Source organism: Mycetomoellerius zeteki, unplaced genomic scaffold, assembly GCF_001594055.1.
Source record: "Mycetomoellerius zeteki isolate Tzet28-1 unplaced genomic scaffold, Tzet1.0 scaffold96, whole genome shotgun sequence".
NCBI classification, from domain to species: domain Eukaryota; kingdom Metazoa; phylum Arthropoda; class Insecta; order Hymenoptera; family Formicidae; genus Mycetomoellerius; species Mycetomoellerius zeteki.
This window is the reverse complement of record NW_017257999.1, coordinates 94445-118017: the sequence shown is the minus strand read 5'-3', so window position 1 is coordinate 118017 and position 23573 is coordinate 94445. Positions and strand designations below refer to the sequence as shown.

Genomic DNA, 23573 nt, shown 5'->3' with positions numbered 1-23573 from the left:
CGTTACGACGCCGACGTCGCGTATAGGGTGAGTTTAGCTAACATAATAGAGAATTTTTGCAATAACGTAGATACGGTAAACGCTAAAGTCACGTTATCCTTTTCTTAATTAGTTGTTAAAAAGAAGATAACCTGACCCTAGCGTTCACCGTATCTGGATAAACGGTATTGCAAAAACTCCCTATTATCGACGACGATATTTCATCCAACGAACCGATGTAGATACGTGGTGTGGCAATAAAGTTTAGTGAATGTTATGAGAAAATAAACATCACTTAATTAATATATAAATGATCTTTATTGTCCTTCAAAGTAATCTCTAGAGATAATACACTTCTAACATTCTTAACATATACAACTTACGGAAACTTTGTGAAAAGTCATCTTTGGATATTGCCTTAAGTCTTATTGTACACACTGAAAAAAGAAGTGTTTAATTTTAAGATATTAAAATGTTTTATTCTTGACTCCATCTTTTAAACACTTAAAGATGTTTTAGATTTAAACTTTTTAAATAGACAAAACACTACGTTGGATTTAAAACAATATGCGTTTTAAATTCAAACACGTAGTGTTTTGTCTATTGAAAAAGTTCAAAACTAAAACATCTTTAAGTGTTTAAAAAATAGGAACAAGAATAAAACACATTTCTTTTTACAGTGCAGTTCTGAATATCCGAAATGTTTGTAAATCAAGTGCCTTTCATCATCTTTTTTTGGTTTAGGGAATAAAAAGAAGTCTGCTGGAGTAAGATCGAGGAAATAGAGTGATTCAATCGGTAATGCAACACTGACTCAAGAATTGCCGTATTACATATTTTGAATCAGAACTCCATCAGAATTATGAGTTATAATTAAGAGTTATAATTAAGAGTTATAATTAGTAAGAATTAAGAGTTATAATTAAGTCATAATAATATCAAAGGACATCATTATGATATCATTTGATATTTAAAAATGAATATAAAAATAAATGTATACAAATAAGATTATGATATTTTACGATTATTATGACTTCTGTGTTTTACTTAGAACTGTGTGATAAGACTTAAAGCGATATTCAAAGACTTTTCACAAAGTTTCCGCAAGTTGTACGAACGTAACCAGAAGTGCATTGTCTCTAGAGAGAATTACTTTGAAGGACAAAAAGATCATTTGTATATTAATTAAGTAGTACTCTGTTAAAAATAAAATGTTAATTTTAACTTAAAAACGTATAATGGACTTTCTGAGACAAATAAAAATGTTAAAATTAATATTTGTTTGTACAAAAATGTTAATTTTAATATTTTTGCATGTCTTAGAAAATCCACTATACGTAGTTAAAATTAACATTTTATTTTTAGTAATGTAATTTATATATTAATTAAGTAGTATTTATTTTCTCATGATATTTATCGAATTTTATTGCCACACCACGTATTCGCAGCACGCGAACTCCACGCGACGGGTCGCTGTCATAGATTTCCAATCTGAATAATTATCGACTACACGGAAGCGATCATCGATCGGCGGCACGTGAGTAATGGCCCCAATGCCGGTGACGTCTCGGCGGTAGCTATACGTAGGGATGCATCACGTTGCACGCGACTGTGGTGTACCGCGACCAGCTTGCGACGACCTACATGCATCATCCGCAGCGACGACAGTGTGCTCGTTAACATCCGACGTATCGTGTCGAACTGACGTTATCCACTGCACGTTTATAACCGGAAGCGGACGTCTCGGGAACGTAAAGTCTCACGTTATGCGCGTCACACACTCGGAGCAGGTGTAGCTGGTAATTTATGCTCCTAATGAGTGCCTTCCATTTGATGATACAAGTTGACACAAGCATCATTCTATCTTTCTTGACATTCAGTGAGTAACGAAGATAGAACACTTATGTTGACTTGTGCCACCAAATGGAAAGCACTCAACAATGATAAAATCGAGGGGATCCTTAAGATAGTCGAGATATTCGCTCGATTTTAAATAAAGTCGTTCATTTTACCGATTCGACTTATATAGGATAGGATTTATGCACGATTTAAAGCAAATATTGTTACGAGTCGATGCCAAAATCCGATAACAAAACTGTAATTTTCCAACTTTTTTCGTTTTTGACATAATAACCAGTTTAGTAGGTAGTTAGAAACTGTCTACATTATCGTTTATACTTGAATTGTGGAAAAGGAATTTTAAATCTAGTAAAGACAATTAGAAAAATATTTATTTGAAAAATAATCGGTAAAACATAGACGACTTTAGGATCCCCTTAAACGCTTTATTGTTATACAAGATGAGAATAAGGCAGGACAGAATGTTTAAATTGATAGATTTTCTAACAGCGGATAACCGACGAAGCAAATTATCTGATGAAAATGCAATAGATTGAAATTATAATTTGATAGATATTCCAGTTTCTTGGAGTACGAGAGCGTTAAACGAAATTTCCATCGAAATAAAAGCGAAGTGGCACGATCCAAATTTCTATAATTTTCCGTTTGAATCGAGTACGATTATAGCGAAACGGATTCGAGGGGTTTCGGCGATAGAAGTTCGACTGAGCGGGATTTATCTCGACGGTATATGCGTGTATATCTATATATACATATATATCGTATTAGATTTCTCACCGCACGGGAATCTTAATTAGTAGAACGTCGTGCGCGGTGTCGAGGCAGCTGCAAAGATATAATCAACCTTTGTGGCTCGACACCGTTTGCAACCCTTTCATTTCCCGTCTAGCGCGGAGGCATGCGTGAAAGGATGGGCAGAAACCGCGAAATCAGCGTGGTTTTCGTCGATTACCGCGGATAAGGTGCAGTGATATACATTGGGGGCTGCAGCCGAATTGATCGATAATTTATAGTCGGACACTGTGAAAGCGACATTTGTCATTCGCGCAGGTGTTTCAATATGTGAATAATAAAGAGATTATTTCATCAGATAAATTTATTATTAAGCACTTCGCATATTTTATGATTTATTATTGCTCGTATTTCCACGTAATTATTCTTTATATTCTCTGCATAATAAAATAGAGTCATAAATAAAATCCTGTTCAATTGCAATTTGCAATTTGTCAATCACAGTAAAAATAGACGATAAGAGGAAGATAGGACGAACTGTCGATTTTGAATAAAACCGGTTGCCTGGTAACCCACTTGTAACGAAGCTTAGCAACATAATATTAGACCCGGTAACTTGGCTAAAGTACGCTCAATACTGATACAAAGATACGAATGATCAAGCGCATTCGTGCGTACCCAGTCGAATCGTGGGAAAGATATTTTACATACGTAACGCAACTTTCTCGCGAGGGTTATCGATTGTCATCAATAATATGTTTGCTATGTATATCCGCATACTAAAAATAAACGTGACCCTTTTCGATATATCGATATCGAGATCGATATATACTAGCAGATGAAATAGAAGGAATTCTTTACTGAGAAACAATATTATTGGAGATTATTTGGACGATTATTCGTATAATATTTTATTATTCTGTATTCCCAGTCAATTAACAATAACATTACGTTAATTTTATAATTTCTTACTTAGTAATATAAATGTTACGTACAATATTTTTTGTATTATATATATTGTTAAAATGATAATACTGAATGTTACTCTGTTAATGAGTGTTACTTATGATACTGTAATGTTACTGTTAGTTTGTGTTTAACGGATTGATTGTGTACAATTGTATTTTCAGTTATTATTCGATTTTTAACATTTTGTTTCAGCCTTTGCATGACTACAGAACGAGTGGCCACGCCGGAAGAGAGAGACGACGAACTTCTGGTCTCAGCAAAGCTCAACGGCGGATCAAAGCATCCAGCACCCCGGCGCTTTTAGATAGAAACCATGACAGGTACGCATCCATTATATATATCTAAATTGCATCAGTATTATAGTAATAGATGAGTAGGCAGTCTATTTTATGCCTTTCGGCTTTTAAAAGGCCTTACGGCTTATATAGTAATGGAAATGTATCAAATCTCCAGAATCGAATCTTTACAATCAAATCTACAAAGACAAAATAAAAAGAACTAAACTATTCAATATTTTATATAATTATCATAATATTTAATTTTTTTATAATTAATTTTCTTTCCTCTTGATTACATTTTTTATCCAAGCTATTCCTTCCTCTGTATCAAATTTAACTGATTTACGTTACACTGAAAAAAAGTCTGATAGTAGCTATCAAATGTTGAGTAAAATAATGCCAATCAAATATTCCGTTAATATATCCAAAAATAATTTTACTTTTCTGAATATTTAGTAAATATTATCAAACGGTTGATTATATTATTATGTTTGATAATATTTACTAAATATTTAGAAAAGTAAAATGATTGTTGATTATATTAACATTTGATGGGCATTGTTTCACTCACATTTGGTAACTATAACCCGATTTAGTACCTGACTCTTTTTTTAGTATAACATTGATATTCACGCATTAATCATAAAGATATTATCCCATATTTTGTATACGCATTTATTTATTATTAAATAACCTTTAAAATAAAATAATACGCAACAACTTTGATGAAGATATAATAAAATCACATTAAAGTAAAACTATTTTTTAATTATTAAGAATTTATAACCACTTTTTTTAAGTGCTATTTCTTCTTATCTTTGTATTATCTTTATTCTATTTTGAGCATATTTCCTTTTGTCTTTCTTATGTTTTCAATATATATCTTACGATATTTTTTTCATGATTAAAGAGTGGCGGGGAGAATCCAAGCATAAATAAAAATAATGTCTCATAGAATCTTTTTCTCCGAAAACCTAAACATGAGCACGGATATCTTCTTTCACGGGTGGTATCCTCCTTGTGTGGGTGGTTTCTTCTTTTCTAAAAACCACAGGCATTCTCGAAAAGGCGACATGAAGGGTGGTCGCGACGAAGGTGGCGATGAAGACTTTTAAGTAAGAAATACATTAGAAAAACTTAAGGCAGTAAGACATATGCGATAAGCGAATTGGCCAATCACAATAGAGAATGTATGGCAATAACCTTACGTTCTCTATTGTGATTGGCCGATTTGCTTACTGCTTATGTCTAAATGCCTTACGTTTTTGTATGTGCCATAGATTCACTCCAAAATCATTTTCATGTTGCAATTGTCCCGCCGATATATAGTCTCCGCTTATTCCTGGTTTCCCTAAGTGCTTAATTTTCTGTCTATCCTTCGCACTCATTTTATGATTTTGCTAAAATTATAGCCACAAAAAATGCTGTATGGTAATAACAACTTCCATTTGGGAGGCTGATTCTATATTACATGGGCTGATATATGAAACACGTGATAACAACAAATGAAATTTTGTGTCCAAGTTGCGAATTTATTCCCGTAAAAACTCTGATAAAAATTAGATATGTGAATTGAGATGAACTTTGTTTACAAAAAGAAAAATTGAAAACATTCGAAAAAAGGCAAAATAATCGAGAAAGCGTGCTTGTGAAACATCGGAAGAAGAATTCTTGAAGGTCTTTCGAGATTATTGGATTAGCATATATGTACATATAAATTGATATACGCATGCGTATTATGTATTATAATGGAGTAAAAAAGTAATTTCATTTCTTTTTTTTCACTTCTCACATTATGTATATGATTTATTTATTCCATTTGGATATTACCATTCAAGACAGAGAGAGAGAGAGAGAGAGAGTGTGTGTGTGTGTGTGTATGTGTTATTGTTTATTTATATAAGCATATTTTATTGTAGTTTAATGAACAGATAATTTATTTTATTTCAGATATAAGTGTACTTAAAGCATTTTTATGAATATTAATTTTTATTATTAGGATCCTTAAACATAATCTCGTTTAACATTTAATATGTGTGATATTGAAGATCTAGGCCCGTATTCAGAACGCGCTTACAACAATGTTAATGCGCTAACATGCATACTTTACGTTATGCATAGGACTGCCATCTGTAAAATCACTAATCTAGGACAATGAGCTCCAAATCCCCGGATTTTACAGCTAAAACCCGGATATTTTTTTATGTTAATATTATTTTTTTCATCATAAATTTTGATTATTTAATATAATATTTAACATTTTTATACCTAAAAGTATTTTCACAAATAAAACGAAAGTTCAAATATAGTTACGAAGTATATTTATTAATCATAACAAATTTACCTTTTTAAAACATAATTTATAATTTCCTCTGATCGTACACATCATATCTATACACTATTAAAAAAAAAAAAAGAAATTTGCTTCCATTACATATAACGTAACGGAAGCAAATTTCCTTTTTTTTTAACAGTGTATAGATATGATGTGTACGATCAGAGGAAATTATAAATTTCAAGTTGGAAGTCATCAATGACGCCTAGTGTACATGCGGAAAAAAAATCGATGACATCATGTTATTCAATTGTCGATAAAATGCCACGTTTCGAAAACGTTTTGAATGGCAGTTTCATCCATGATGCGGTAACGTCAAAGCTGCAATAGCGAACTGAATCGAAAAGAAAGAAATAAAAAAACCATGACAGAGAGGAACATGTCAACAAAGTTAGAAATGTTGCGTACGACAAACATCGACACGATGCTGGAGAGGGAGACAATTATAAGATGCACAATTGAAACGCCGCTCCATCTCTTTGGGATAAATTGGAAACCTAGGACGACGTCTTGTGCAATTTCATCGCGCCGATTGTTCGCTCGTGATGATTGTATTCCGCCTTGTCATTCGTCGCTGCGGTAGCGAGACCTCCCGCAAAAAGACATCAGAAGAGGACTCTCCTGAAACGAAAAATGATCTAAAAGAAAAAAACGTCCCGCTGATAGGGGACAAAGACGAGCCGCGTCAAAGGTCGCCCGTGATCCCACAGTGCCACGCTTTCCAAGCTTCTCTTTCGCAATTCACCAATCTCCGCATCACATGAATGTGTATGTATGTGTATGATGTGTATGTTATGTCTGTATGTCGCGTAGAAAGAGGGATATTTATCGAGGCGCGAGTAAAAGCGTTATTTCGGATGACCTACCTGGGGTGCATTGACTTTGGACGTCCAGGCCCACACACACACGTGATCGACGGATGTTCTAATTACCGGGTTGTATAGAAAACGCCCTATCAGCTTTTTATCTCGTCTACATCTTTCCTCTCTTAGCAAAGAGCTCTACTTTGTCGCTAAGAAGGGCCATCCGCTTTTATAAGATGAACAGAGCTGAAAGAGATACTTCGTTGCCCTTCGTGATCTTCTGTATTCGTGCCGACATTGATTAACCCCGTGTTGCTCCCGACGTCGTAGCGTTACTTAACGTAATATACCTCGATTGTACAAGGGGGTAAATAGAGCTACTTTAGTTTATTTTAACGTTTTAATATTAATCGTGTCGTTTAATATTAAAATGTTCAGAGAAAAATAAAATCATATAATATAAGAAATTAAAAAAAAAATTTTCTAAGCGAATTATGTAGCAAATTTTATGGAAAATTGATCGAGTTTAGAAGTTAAAAAAATTATTTTGAAATATATTAGAAAAAGGAAAATGAGAGAGAAAGAAAGAGAAATATATATTATTATTTATACTTTTCTTTCTCTTCTCTTCTTCATATTACATCACAAAATTATCTTACCACTGATTGTTCCTTCTAAATAACTTCGATAATATCAGAAATAAAATAAAAACGTCAAAATATTAATGATATATTTGTTGTCGAATCGATTTTTCGATTTTCGTCAAACCTCACGTACAGAATTAACGATCTATGTATATATTATATCTGCATAAACATCAAACGTTGCGTTCTCTGAATGTAGGCGTCCTACCGATTGAGAAAAGGATGAAAGGTACGGTAGGTCCTCTATCGCTATACGGATAAATGGTGCCTTTTGTAGTCACCGCCGAAAAAGAGAAGGAGAGAAAGAAGAAAGAAGGGCTAAAGAAAAGGAAAGTATAAGGCGCGGGGTATAAGATGCTGCACATCCCTTCGCCTTATACCTGATGCTATCCGATGCGATCGACCCTCCGAAATCGGTTCCTGGAAGAGTTCACGAGCACACAACTCACAAGCCGTGCGTATAGTATACTCGTCTGCACGCACACGTCCGTAGACTTCTCATTCGTGCTATGAAAGCTCTCAGTCGCCGATGGAACATCGACCGCTGCACTTCCTGCTGCCGTCTTGTTTTTAGTTGCCAGATGCTTCTTCCTTCAAAAGTTCTCTCGTCGAGTGGTGGCATATCGGCACTTCTACGGAAAAATTGCAAATGGTTTTTATTTTTAATCATTTTCGTCACGAGAATATTTCTTTTGCTTGGAGAAGAAAAATGTCGCGAAGAGATTTTGAATTTTATTGGTGTCACGATATTTTTCGACGATTAATTTTTTTGCACACGCATTTTCTGTATTATAATAATCACGTTATTGAAAAAACGATGGAATTCTGAGTGTTTTGATTACATTTATATCGACGTGACTTTCGCGGTAATGTGATACGATTTCGTGACGGTGATGCGATAAGGTGTCATCGAAGAGCGTGAGATGCGGCTTTGCGTGCGGGGAACCACATTCGTAGACAAGAAGGATAAGGGATTGGCATACGAAAGGAGAGCACTCGCTCGTGACAAATATCCTTTATGATGTGGTGCGTGATTCCGATTAAACTGATTCAGACGATTACATCCGTCTGTTGTAACACGCTGAAACCCCTCCTAAAAAGCTATTTCCAATTCTTTCGCCGAGACTACTCAGAAAAAATGTTCAACCAACAACAAATTATTTTATTCTTGATGCGTCATAAGATATCTCTAAATTAATGAATGTTCTTTTATCTACCAGATTCTTTTATCTATCAGATTAAAAAAATATTTCAATAAAAATATCAAGGCATTTATAGTTTCTAATTAGCGATTAAATATAAAAATTTTCCAATTAACCAGACTTTAAGAAAAAAATAGACGTCAAAATCATATTTTTAGGTAATTATAAATAGTAATAAAATCAATATAAATAATAATTTAATGGACTCCTTATCTTAACAATAACAATGAGAAAATAATAACCAGGCTATCGTCGCTGGATATATTTGCGAAAGAGTCTAATATAATATAATAATACATAAACCACTTTATTATATCAGATTAACAACCTGTACGACCCATGTTAGAACCATCCTCAGCAGAATTGATGTCAATAATAATAGTAGATAAAACGCTGCATGTTATGTGGTGATGTCTGTAATGAGTCTTCCTTGACAAAGAATTTTAAATAGACTTTATTTTAATAAAATCTGATTTTTATAAAGATGTATAATTTTAAACAATGAATAGATAGGATGAATTTGAGACATCTCTACAGTCTCTTACTAATAATAAGAAATTATTATAATTATATTATTTGATAAAGTTTTAAAAAGATTTTTTAATCTCTTAGAAATAGTGTATACATAATATTAAGTGGAAATTGATTGGAAAATGTTTAACACAAATGAGCAAAGATTATGTCCAATCAAAGTAAGTTTTGATGCCTAATAATATTTTGTGTAAATTTTGTGTAAATTTTACAATTTTAGTTCAAACAAATTGCACGCTGATTATTTGTCGGTCTCTATAAACACAGTTCTAAACTGAAGCTGGAGTACGTAATATCATAAATTAAATTTGACAAACAATTTAATATTATTAATACTAACGAGCGTTTTCAAATCATTGTAAACAAATAATCGGCGTATATTTTATTTGAAGTGGACCGTGTAAAACTCAAACAAAAATATTATTAGACGTCCGCTTTAACTGGATATGGTCGTCTTCGCTTATTTGTGGTATACAGAGTGTTTCCTGTAACTTGATCATTTAAAATGTCTCCGTTATTTTTGATGATACTGTAATATTATATTGTAATTTTTATGTGCTGCATTGAAGATGACCTGATGAAGGTTGAAACGTCTGTATTTTAAATATTTATAGCGATTGGATATTGAATATAAATTAATTATTAGCAATTAACAACTAGCTTTGACTCGTAGTCTTTCTCCATTAACAATTTATTTTCTAAAAAATTCTTGAGTCAGAATAATTTGATTATTTTTAATATAAAAATATTTCCTTCATGATTAACAACCGCAATGCGCGCACAGTTAACATCATTAAACGTTTCCTCGCGCCCTATCATAAACGTTCGCGCGGCAATGGTAATTTTAACGAAACGTTGCATTATGGGGGGGATGCTCATATTACATAGGATATATTTATACGTATTTAGCACGAGGACGAATAATTCATGCTGCACTTGTTAGCACCACGGTAGGGAGCGATCCAACGACGCATGGAAACAAAATTGCCACGCTGAATAATTTCACGAAACGCTAACGCAACTTTATCCGTGAAACGTTTGCGAAATATTTCAACCGGTTTCCTCTTTCGCGAACGTAGACGCATTTCCGCTATTCATTTCTGATGGTCACTTTGTTAACTGCGATCGTGCATGCACTTGTTATGCGCCTTCGACCGAGCACGTTCGTGATTAATCAGTTTCGCGTCTTTTCCGCGTCCTCCTCATAGTGAAATTAATGCGAGATATGAGAGGTGGTTCGCGTGATTGTCTCTTGTCGATTTTCATCGGAGATCATCGGTTAGTCGTAACGTTTGAAAAAATAAATGGAAACAGAGGGAGAATTTATTCTTGTGAAATTTAAAGGCCATCCAATCCGCGAGCTATCGAATGATTCCGTTTTTGTGATGTAAAAATTTGTAGATCGTCCCTTCTATCGTTCTCGATGCTTTTATGTAGTCGTATGCCGTACGCGGGATGAAGAGATATTGACTTTAGGTTTATGTGACACGTTTAGAATTCGAATGGAGGAATTGAATCTATATAATTTGTCGGATCCATTTTAGATCTGCTTTAACCCCGGACGCGCTCCGCATCTTGATCCATTATGCAAGAGATTCATCCTTTTTTAATTCCTGATGAGTCTCATAAGAATTAAAGCCAGTCGACAGAGATAGACGGGAACCGAAAGGAATTCAATAATTCCTAAAGCAATTCTTGATATGGAAAATCAGGAATTTCTCTTGCTTTGGGAACTCCCTGAATTCTTGTCGGTTCCTCTTATTTAATGTAATTTCCTGTAAGGTGAATAAAGGGGAATATGAAATTTCTGTTTACAGTCGACAATGGTCTGGCGACGAAGAGGACGAAAGAACAAGGGCGGGCCACGTGACGACCGAACATCCCTTGGCCGAGGCTACGATCCCTTTGGTCAGTCATTCCAGACTGCAGGAGCCGCCTTCCGTCCTGAATGTTGCCAATGTGCCCACCGGCGGAAGTCAAAATGCTGCGCATCGCACACAGAGCCAGCAAGAGAGCGTGCTGCAGAAATTCCGTAAGAGCTTCTCGCTAAGGTTCCATAAGAAGGGCAGTAAGGAGAGCAACGAGGAATGTCCCATGGAAGACAATGATGGCACCGGGCCATTGGATGAGGAGGAAGGCACAGAATCGCCTTCCGTAACCACCTCCGAGCAAAGCAGTCAAAGCCAACACAAAGACGATTCTAGCAATGACCAGAAATTCCGGTTCGTATCACGGTTTCTCACTCTCTTTGACCGAGTACAATTTTAGACTTAAATCACGAAGATATTACTATTACAACGTTGATTGCGGTAGATGTAAAAAATAATTTGTTCACATCCTGTCGATATGAAAAGTTGGCTTTAGTATAACAATCCGTATATTATCTAATATAATACATATATATATATATATATACAGAGTGGCCCATGTAAAGTGTTTTACAAGCTATTATCTCTGAAAGTGTATGTCAAATGACTAATATGTTCAGACAAAAGTTTTATGACTTTGAGGAGAGCATAAGGTACCATTTGTTTGACCTTGGGGTAATAAAAAATAAAGGGATCCATTTAAAAAATTCAAAGTGACCTTGCTCTCACTTTGACAACGCTACCCAAAGTCAAACAAATGGTACCTTATGCTCTCCTCAAAGTCATAAAACTTTTGTCTGAACATATTAGTCATTTGACACACACTTTCAGAGATAATAGCTTGTAACACTTTACATGGGCCACCCTATATATATAAATTCCAAGGTTCGAATGAGTTATATCAACAGTTAAAACATGCTTTTATTAGCCGAACACAGGTTAATAATGTGTATAATTTATTCAAAACATCAATAATAATTTACGTTTCAATCCAAATTTCGAATCCTTTTCAATGTAATATAAAATATAAAATATAATTTATAGATTAAACGAACTTACCTAAGTGAAGTTCGATCTTAATTATGTGTCCTGGGTTCTCGTCCGGATGATAATTATTGTAGTCGCGCGGGAGCGATTATCATCCGGACGAGAACTCGGACATAATTATACAGTAATCGACCATAGTTATTATCCGTATATCCTAGAAAGGCAAGATATGCAAACGACTATGTTTACATAATTTAAGAGATGAATCCCACATTAATTTCATTTCTTTAATTTTGATTTCTTTAATTTGAGCATATCGCTCCCTTATTTAAAAAATGACACTCAAAAACTAAAAAAAAGTGATTTTCAAGTTATTAGGAACAAGTTAAGTAAATTATTCTATCAATTACCAAAAATAAATTAACTTCATAAAAAATTGTCACCAAAAAATCGTCAGAATCGACACATTTCAAAAAGTGGTTTTTTTTTTTAAAGGAAAACGAAAATAACAAATATAACGTTTGATCACGTTGAGAATTATTCTTTTTACCAATATTTGATTTAATAATTTCTATATCAAGTTGAAAAATAGTTTTTCCTTTTCTCTGAGAAATTTAATTTTTTGAGTTGTGCCACTTTTTTGTAATAATTACCTTTTTTAAAATATATTTCGTGTTAAAGAAAAAGAAATTATTTTTAAAATACAGAGTATGTATATTATTGAGTCTAAAATCAATGTAGATCCCAAATTTTAGCGATTATATAGGTAAACACAAACTATCAAATTAAATTCAAGTACATGTTTGACATAGGGAGTAATTATAGAAGATCGTATCGATCCTTTAATGACAATCATCTTGAGAGGAGAAGCTTAATCACGACTTAACCGGATATGTTTAGGTTTGGCCCACTCGTCTGGAGGAGCAGCAAGGAGAGGAAAAAGGGCAATAAAGCTGCTCGAAACGCCAAGTGCAACAGCGGAGACAGCGGTATACAAATCGAGGTGAGAAGATGAAAGAGAGAAAACAAAAGAGAAAAAGACAAATTTTCTGATTCGTTCCTTCGAAAGATAAGTTGTGAGTTCAAGAGATGTTCGAATGACGTCTAAAGGCGTTTGAAAGATTGGAACGGTTTTTAGATGAAATAGGAGAATCTTATGCGGCTGAGAGGCATCTTAATCTTTCAAACTTCCTCCAAACGTCTTTCGGACGACTTAAGTAGCATCCTCAGGGCGTTGCACGACTCAACGAAAAAGAGTTGACACATGAAGGAAGTAAATATCGTAAACGTTTTGCACGAATGACATAGATGGTATCTGGTGGAGCGTTGACTGGGGGCAGTGGCAGCGGAGTGATGGGGGGTGGTGACAGCTCCGAGTCCCACGATACGGACGATATTCCCGACGACACTGACAGCCCTCCGGCTCTTCGCAGGCGAGTTACCGATAAATTACGGCCCCAGTCCGAGCTCATCAACCAGATACTGATTGACAAGTTCAAGGTAAACTTTTCATTCTTTTCTCTTATTATTATAGTCAACGTCTCTCATATCTTTATTTCAGAAAATGTTTCAGCTTGCATCAAACAGTATGATATTGATACCTTAGGTTCTTGCAACGTAAAAATATTGGGTCGGAACAAAAGTTCTTAGCGTTATTTGTATTATATTTCATGTTTTTAAAAAAAATTTGGCAATTTTTTTTTTTTTTTTATATCATATTCGATATTAGAACAAACTTTAAAAATTCATTTTTTTAAATGCGCAATAACTCAGTAACAAAAAATTTTAAGAACGATTTTGTAGAGAAAACTTTAAGTTTTCATGTTAGAAAATAAAAAAATTCGTTCGTAAGTTTTTTGAGGCACGTGACAGCTCTACAAAGTGAGAAGAAAATTTCCCATTTTGTACAGCTCGTAGTTTTCTACATATAGAAGTTACATGACTCACAAAAATGCAAAAAAGACATAGTGACTTTCCGAAAGTAGAGATTTCAAGCTTTAAAACCCTTTTTACAAATTTAAATTTTGTTCATTTTTAACGAAGTAGCTGCTTGAATTTCGAAGTTTTTAGCGCTACGAACTTTTGTTTCGATCCAACAATTGGTGCAAATCGCGATAAATATTGTAATGGAGAGTATTCAATATTAATTAAATCAAGTACGCGATTTTTAACTTTGTTGTTCATTTTTGGGTCAAGATTAGAATGGTAGCGAATTAACAAATGGCTCTTTTCGTAAAGATAAAATCGATTCCATACGTAAAAGTTCAAATATTTTTCGCAGAAAATATAATTCGCTTTTCCGAATTAATCTCTTGCGAGACAAAGACATATATGCGATTGGACATTATTTTTATATAAATCGTATATATATAATCTCGGACGATTTATTTTTATATATTTCTTTTAGCTATAAACGATGTCTTACATTAGTCATTAGTAACATGATATTCATGGTGCTTATCGGTATTATTGTCGTAACTGTTTCCTCGATAGCCAGAATTAGTCATCTCTTACGTACGATTTGACCACGTTTGCAAAGAGATTCACTTACGCCATTTCGTGATTCGTTTTTATATCGCAAGCGCCAGGATACCGAGAACGGAAACGCGCTCGTCATTAGTCGATACGGAGCAACTCGTGCAGTCGTCCAGAATTTAACTCACTGTGTAAAGAACTTGTTATGCTCGAGTCTGTCGTTGTGGAATATATTTCGTGCGCGAAATATAATTGTTGTGTGTATATTAATTATTCGGTACAAAAGTTCTTTCGATGCATATCAAAGAATAATGTCGACAATTGACGAAGAACGAAAAGTGAAGTGTCATTAATTTGTATACATTTACGAGTAACATTGTTCCTGATTTCTATTAAAAATGTTCGCATATATCTTAAAATTATTGTGCGTCCTTTTAATATTTTGACAGATTTGGAATCAATTTTTTCTTAATAAATAATCGTTAATCTTCAACTTTTAAATATATATATATATACACCTAATAATTGAATAAAGAAAATTGGAAAAGAAAGATTTTCCGTGATTAAACTTCGAAAAATCAAATAGATAACAAAACACGATTAATTTTATAATTAGAGTTTAGTGCAATGTGAATATTTGCAGTATTTTAATCACGAAGTATTGATAAAGTTGCATTATCGCTTAAAGTCATACTAATATGAAATTTTACCATCAATTACAACAGTCATATCACAATAATTATTAATTAAAACTATTCGACTTTTTCACATATCGACTGCACCGAGATAATATTTGTATGAGAAAAAAAGGAAAAGATCGATACAATGTTCACGAGATGAAGTGACAAGTTCCATCTATTATTATATTATACTTTTTTAATTTAATTAATTTTATTTTTATGATCATAACGAGAATTAATTTATACTCTATTTTACTTCATAATACTGCGAGTTACTTCATAATAAAGACCTCATTCTTGGACTGTATTTATAGCTTCATGGATATTATTTTTATTTATATGTCGTATACGTTATTTATCTCCAAATTTTTAATTATGTATTTACTAATTTTAATCAACTGAATTATGTTATATTTTATACAATTGTAGCTGATGAAGACTGATTGAATTAAGTCAAAACTAATTCAGTTATATTGTGCTAATTTTAAATTGACAAATTAGAATTGTATATAATTAATCCTATATCTTTTATCTTTGCGTATTTTGGCCTATTTTTTTTAACAAATTATTATTTTATTTTATTTTTTTTTGTAATAACAGACAAAACTTAGTAAATTAATATTTGAAGCTAAATTATAGATATAATGCAAAGTGTACTAGAAAATAAATAATAATATCTCTATATTTTCGCTATGGAAAAATTAATTCTGAACTAGTAAAATTTAAAATATTTTATATACAGAGTATATCAGATCACACATACTACTATTTTTTCTCGGAAATGAATAATGGTCCGAAGTTAGGGAAAAAAATTTTCATTCTTAATTTACCTATCTGAACTAACAGTAATTTGGAAGAAACTAATCGGAAGTAAGCTCTGGGCCCAGGTCTGGCATTTTAAATAGGAACATAGGTTGCATAAAATATTATTGGATAGGTCTTTTAAAATTAAACAATTTTTGCTTAAACTTTTTTTGACATCACGGTGTACGAGGAAAATAAAGAAACATTACAGATATGAGTCATCCACAGACATTAATATCGAGAGTTCAAATTAAAATTTTAACCAAAGACCGGTAAGAGATCAAACCATACGTGATGAATCGAATGATGGTATTTATGTTTTTAGAAATAAAATGGAAAGGAGAGAGAGAGAGAGAGAGAGAGAGAGAGAGAGAAATTGTAACAAATCCTTAAATTTTCAATTGAAACATAGGTGAATAAAATATCATTGGATAGGTCTATTGAAATATTTTTAAATAAAAATGTTTTAACCCTCGGACAGCGGACGTCGTGATGCTCGCACGCACGGCAGACGTAGGGTCAAAAATAACCCAAGAATGAAATTGTTTTAAAACGTTTGAAAAACAATTTTTTATTATAATATGTATAAAATATGTAGAAAGAGAAATAAAAACACGTATTTATCATAGAAGCAAATATCTGTTTATTCATTTTCTTCACAGTTGAAAATATTGAAAAGAATAAACAACTCTAACTCGTGGGTCTCGCGAGACCCTGCATCCGCTGGCGGAAGGTTAATACCTTTTACAAAACCTCTTAACAAAAAATAATATTATTTCTTATTAATGCTTTTGTTTCAATTAAAATAAAAATGGAAGAAAAAATATTTTTTAATTTTCTTGATCACACATGGTTTGATCTTAAAAATATACTTAATTAAATATACTTAAACTCCAGATAATTATTAATGTCTAGATAAATGAATGATAAATGAAAAATAAAGAACTGTCATAATCTATGACACTTCTTTATTTTTCTCGTAAACTGTAATATCCAAAAAATTTTAAGCAAGTGTTATTTGTTTTTAAAAAACCCAGTCAATAATCTCCTACTCGAACTCTACCTCTATTTAAAATTTCAGACTTGACCCAGGTCTGTCCTACTTACAGCAGTTTCCGTTTTCCCTAACTTCCAAATTCATTTTTAAAAAAAAAGAGTAATACAGATAGTTTGATACATCCTGTATAGATTAAATATAGTTATCTTTATATATCTAAAGATTACAAGATTCTTATGAAATTTGAAAGAACAGTTTTATATTATAAATAAAAAAAAAAGCAAGGGAGATTTACATCTTTCGGATAAAAGCAACATAAAAGAACCATTACTGTATCTTACAGTTACATTGAAATAAAACATAGTGAAGGAACATATTAAATTTCTCGTTATTTCCGACAAATTTAATACATTCATGATATGTCGATCTGCGATATAACTCGCTGCGAATTGCAGAGAAAATAGGGAACTTGCGCGTTTCATCTTGGAGATGCGATGAATTAAGCGCGTTCAGCGCAACACAAATTAATTGCAGTTTCTCATCAAAATCACACGACTGTTCTAGGCGGATCTGCAGAATCGTACGTCGCGGCATAATCACGTACGTCGCACAAACAGCGATTTAGGAGGGCAGAGATTGCTCCAATGGGATACCAGATCTGGATACGTTCACAATTATCGCAGGATGCTGTCAACTCCGTCACCGATCAAATCGAGACCGCCAAGGCTAAGCCCGAGGCACTCCTCCCATGATATCGTTACGCTCAGAAGGTGCGTTTAATCATCACAATCGCGCTCGTGTTCAAGCAACCCTTGTCGCGTACGCCTCATTAAATCATCGCCATTTGCGAATCACGTCGGTTCTTCGCGAAGGCTGAGGAAACCCAGGTAACCGTTGCATCTGGATCCTTGAGCTGATAGAAGTACGGTTGGTTAAAGAAGCCTCACTTGAAAAGCTTTAACAAGGGAAAAATATATAAATATAAAGAACTTTTTTTTCTTAGAGAGGTATAAAACCATCGAAGCTATTCAAACGATTTTCAGTAATGAGAAAAGGAGTTTGAATAAGGCCAAACTCTATTAAAAGCTTTAATGATCTTTCTTATTATTCTCAAAGCTACTTTCTTAATGTATTCTATCTAAAAGATTTTCTGAACAGAAAATTCTAATTGAAAGAGAAGTTTTCTTCTCATAAAATATCATCTTATAATGTTATTATCCTAGATTTTTCATTACAATTTCTTCAGATATCTCAAATTGAACCATTTAAAAATACATATTTATATGTATAGTTTTATGCGTAAAGTTACATTCGAAAGATACGTGATTTAATTACGAAATATATTACTTTTCTTAATATCTCTGTCTGAAAAATTATAAAATTTAAAAAATGGAACTACAATTGAAAGAGAGTTTCTTTTGTAATATCATCTTGCAATATTATTATATCTTACATCTTCCTTTATGTGATTTTTTTCAAATAACTCAAACTAAAACCTTTAAAATGTATGAGTATCTTTTTTAATGCATAAAATACATAAAATTGTTGTATGCTACTTTATAAAATGTATTTTATCTAAAAAAAGTTAGAAGATTTTTTAAATAGAATTGTAATTGATAGAGGCTTTCTTCTGCATAATATTATCTTATAATGTTATTATTTTACACATCTTTTATTATCATTTTTTTCAAATACCAAACTAAAGCTTTTAAAAATATTAAGTATCTTTGTTTTACGCTCAAAGTTGTATTCTATTTGACAGATGTATAATTATAGTATAGTTAAAATATATATTTGAGATCCAAGCAACGTTTCCTTGGGTTTCCAGAATCGAGGCGAGCATAATCTTTCGCACTCTGTAAGTGTGAAAAAGCTAGCAGTGTCAAGGAGGCGTTAAAAGAAAAGAGAAACATACGAAGTAAAAAGATTTATCGCTTGTTAATTCCGCTCTTTTTAGCCGCACGGCCATACCTACTGTAGCCTGACGCGCTCGCTCGCTCGCTCGCTGCTTTTTTATTTTCGAATCAATAACAATTCTAACTTCCTCTCACAAACGCGACACTTATATTGCGATTCCCACATCTCGAATCAACAACCCCCGAAAAACAAGTGACAACTTGGGAAAACTTAAAATTCTTTCTTCTCGAACCTTTCCAGTAAATCGAGGGAGACCAGTGGTAGGTAGACGGGTATTATAACAAACCACCTTCTTTTAATCTTTCCTCCAGTAAAAAGTTGATCTGTGCCACGCGTAACATACGTATATATACATATGTATATATACATACCTCTTGTCGTGTGTTGTACTCTATATATATATTATACATATACATATTATACCTACCTATACTGTAATCTGTTGCTGAATGTTGTACCGATATGCTTAATACCTGAGTACACGCTTTTGTCGATCCCTTCGCTCGATACGCCGCACGTTAACGCGGTACAAAAACGAATTGATGTCGAATTAACATTTTTTTCTTTTTCTCGCGTTCTTTAGTAACGCGAAAGGGAGGAGTTCTCGGACAAATTTGAGGCGGTCGCTTAGCCAGCCACTGGGAATCAATCAGCTTTCGCCGCTAATGCGCGCCAAAACCGCAGGTAAACATCATCATCGTACTTGACCTTTTAACTTAAGATAGACTTCGAGCTCTCTAACGTAGATCACGTTCCTCTCGTCTTGTCTACCAAGCACACGCGTAGACTATTCTCTTATCGTCTGTAAAATACGAGAGACGGCACGTCTCTTCTTGAATCATCTCTATCGAGAAGAATTACACATCATTCGAAATATTATTTTTAAATTAATCGTTCTAGATTTTTACAAGATACGTTATATTAATTTAATGTAAAAAAATTGAGACGAAGAGAAAAACGCAAGAGAATGGTATAGAAACCAAGATTCTTTTTAACGATAATTTTTATTAAGTAAATATTCGAAAAGATATTTTCATCGGAATTGTTAGAGGGATTCTGTCAGAACGCGTTTGCTGGGTGGACAGAGTTTACACGCCAGTAGAAAATCCTCGATGACATCTAGTGCACTGTATACCACAGAGATCACCAGTTTCTCTCTAGACATCACCTCGAAGAGTATTTAGCATGCATTCCTCGTAAAGATATTGTTGAAACATTCACATCATGTTGCCATCGAATGCACCCTCTTAATAAAGAGAAAGAAAAGAGAAGGAAAGCTAAATTGTGCGAGAGTAAGGAATGGGACGTCCCTATGTAATAATCATGCTCAGTTTCATCCCTGTAAGAACGTTGCTTCGTGTGGAAACGTTTCTGTTTTACGATAATAATAATAATAATAATAAATAAGGAACCCTGTTTGCCGGAGAACCTAGTAAAAGCATTTTCTTGCACGTGGCTCTCCTTCCCGCGGAAGATATGACTTCTCGAGGGTGCGATCAATTCGCACGTACGCGGTTAACTGAATACTTAAGAGAGATACTCCGGCGGACTTGGTTACCTTCTCTCGAGGAATCTCATGAAAACTACTGTTTCATTCTTTTTCCGCTCACGCCGAGAGCTGCACAATGGACGGTTTTTGGCCCGGGGCTGACGTACTTGTTGTCCCAATAACTTCCAGAGGGATTCCTTCGACGAGCGTAAACGGAGCGAAATGTCGTTCACGTTATAGGACGCTTTGTAGGAATCGATTGTTTTGTTCAGACAAAATATTTATATTAAAGAATTAAATGAAAAGATATTTCTTTGAAAAAGTTAATTTTGTTTGATTTATTTTTTTATATTTTTGGGGCTCCTGAGTAGTCACCATAGTCATATTGAATCGTGACGCCAGAAGCGAGAAATGACACGTTAATTTATGTTGCGATGCCATTTGTAAATAAAGACAATTTGGGTAAAACAAAATGATGAGATTGCTTTAAAACATTTGTAAAAATCGACGAAAACTATACTTATCCCCCCTGACAATCAGTAAATAATCGTACAAAATGATAAAAGGTATCACGTGTAAGTGAAAATAAACTACGCATGCGCATTGAATAAAAGCACTTCCCGTGCCTTTTATCACTTTTTACGATTATTTAACTGACTTTCAGAGGAATAAGCATAGTTTTCGATTTTTACAAATGTTTTAAAGCAATCTCATCATTTTATTTTATTCAAATTGTCTTTATTTACAAATGGGATGCAACATAAATTAACGTGTCATTTCTCGCTTCTGACGTCATGATTCAATATGGCTGTGGTGACTACTCAGGGGATAGTATCCCTTAATATCCGCTTTGTAATTTTGTAAAGAAATTGTATTTATTAAAAAAAATAACAGTATATTACCGATATATGTGCCGATTAATTTCCATTTTTATCTCTTCAACCACGTTTTGTTTAAAATTTGAGTTAATATTTGGGCAATCTGTTTAAGGGTATGTGTGTGCTCACATTCTTTTTTTATTTCTATTACAACAAAATTCTATTCCTAAAAAAGTAGGCGCGAGATTACCCGGTGGCAACGTGCTATCAGAGGACGAGCAGGATGGAAGAGCCGGAACATCAGAAGACGATGAGATGATGTCTGATTCCGAATCCTCGATCGCTTCCTTGACGGATAAAAAAAAATCATTTGAGCAAATGATGGATGAGGAAATTGTCATGTTAGCCGAGGCCGTTTGGGATCATGTGGCAATGGAGTCGGAAGAGTTAGCTTTTCGTGCTGGGGATGTCATCGACGTCCTCGATACCCTGGACAGGGATTGGTGGTGGGGTAGCTGCAGAGGAGATTATGGATGGTTTCCTGCCGCTTTTGTCAGAGTAAATATCCTTAAATAAATCCATACGATTTTTATAATAATAATAAATATTATTTTTAATACATAAAATATTTAATATAATAATTAATATGTATACAATATAATTATCATATTAATAATAATTTTTCAACGAATTACACACGCCATTTTTTATCTCTATTAGAATTATCTCGAGTAATAATATCATAATTATTTATTTATTTTTATTTAACTTTGTGATTATTTTAATTACCGAATTTTTAATTACGTAATTAAATTAAACTAAACGTATATATAATAAATAAACTCAGTTAAAATAAATTTGTTTGTAAAGTTGCGTGTGAGCCAAGAGGACACGGTGGAGGATTGTCTGGCTGCGATGGCTTCGGGAGGGTCCTCGGGTACTCAGCTTAGAAGACGGACAAGCGTTTCCCTACTCTCGAACGAGCAAGTGAGGACTAGCGTAGTCCGCGAGCTTGTCCAGACCGAGCGCGATTTCGTCAAGGTTCTGCGCGACGTGGCTGAGGGTTACATCGCGGAATGTCGCAGGCGCACGGACATGTTTACCGAGGAGCAGATCGAGACGATCTTTATCAACCTCGAAGAGCTCCTAGACTTTCAATCCGAATTCTTGAAGGACCTCGAAGATCGCATCGACTGGAACGCGCCGTACAAAAGCTGCGTTGGCGAATGCTTCCTCAATCATGTTAGCATTATCAAATTTCATCATGTTAGCATTATATTAAATTTTTTTTGTTGATAATTCTATTATATTTATGCGAATAATGAATTAATCGATACGTCTCTAAGTATGTCATTATCTTAACTTTCTTGGATTATATATTGAAAATTGAAGAGACGTTAGAAAGAATTTTATTTATATACCTTTAGATAAAAAAAAAGTTAAAAAAAAAAGGAGATGCTATTGATTTTTTCAGAGGGCAGGTTTTCGCATGTATTCCGAATACTGCAACAGCCACCCAATGGCCACCGCAACGTTGCAGGAGCTTTATCAGCACAATCGTTATAGCAAATTTTTCGAGGCTTGTCGATTGATGAGGGGCCTCATAGAAATCCCCTTAGACGGATATTTATTAACTCCCATTCAACGAATATGCAAATATCCTCTTCAATTGGCGGAGTTGCTGAAATATACGAAGACCGATCATCCGGATTATCACAAGATCCAGGAGGCCTTGGAAGCGATGAGAGACGTCGCGGTATTGATCAACGAAAGAAAAAGGCGGATGGAAAGTTTGGAAAAATTAGCCGCATGGCAATTGCGCGTAGAAGGTTGGGAGGTATGTCATTTTTCATAGTTTCAAATCAAATTGTCTTTGAAATTTATATTTTGGCTACAATACTGATTTTACCTGAATAATGCGAGCTTTATTTAAATATGTTTAATATTGATGACAATCGGTCGCAGGGTGAGGATCTCATAGAAGTTTCGTCACAACTTATTTATCAAGGTGAGGCGATGAGAGTGAAGACCGGCATGTGGACGAACAATATTACGTTATTCCTTTTTGATCATCAACTGGTCTATTGCAAGAAGGACATTCTCAAGCGTAATACTTACGTCTACAAAGGTCGCATCTATCTCGACACTAGCGAAGTCATTGATGTGCCTGATGGAAAAGGTAATGCTGTTAATGGCATTTCTCGA

The 23573-nt window shown here is 33.9% G+C and overlaps 1 protein-coding gene across 1 annotated transcript in view; it reads left to right on the top strand.

Moving 5' to 3' along the window:
- RhoGEF3 (Rho guanine nucleotide exchange factor 3) overlaps positions 1-23573 on the top strand; it is a 203627-nt gene that overhangs the window by 178448 nt on the left and 1606 nt on the right. The window contains exons 12-21 of the mRNA XM_018460695.1: positions 3733-3860; positions 11151-11555; positions 13089-13191; positions 13497-13688; positions 17709-17914; positions 19645-19745; positions 21604-21926; positions 22239-22610; positions 22843-23205; positions 23334-23547. Of these exons, the coding sequence (XP_018316197.1) occupies positions 3733-3860; positions 11151-11555; positions 13089-13191; positions 13497-13688; positions 17709-17914; positions 19645-19745; positions 21604-21926; positions 22239-22610; positions 22843-23205; positions 23334-23547 (2407 nt within the window). The remainder of the gene's footprint in view (positions 1-3732; positions 3861-11150; positions 11556-13088; positions 13192-13496; positions 13689-17708; positions 17915-19644; positions 19746-21603; positions 21927-22238; positions 22611-22842; positions 23206-23333; positions 23548-23573) is intronic.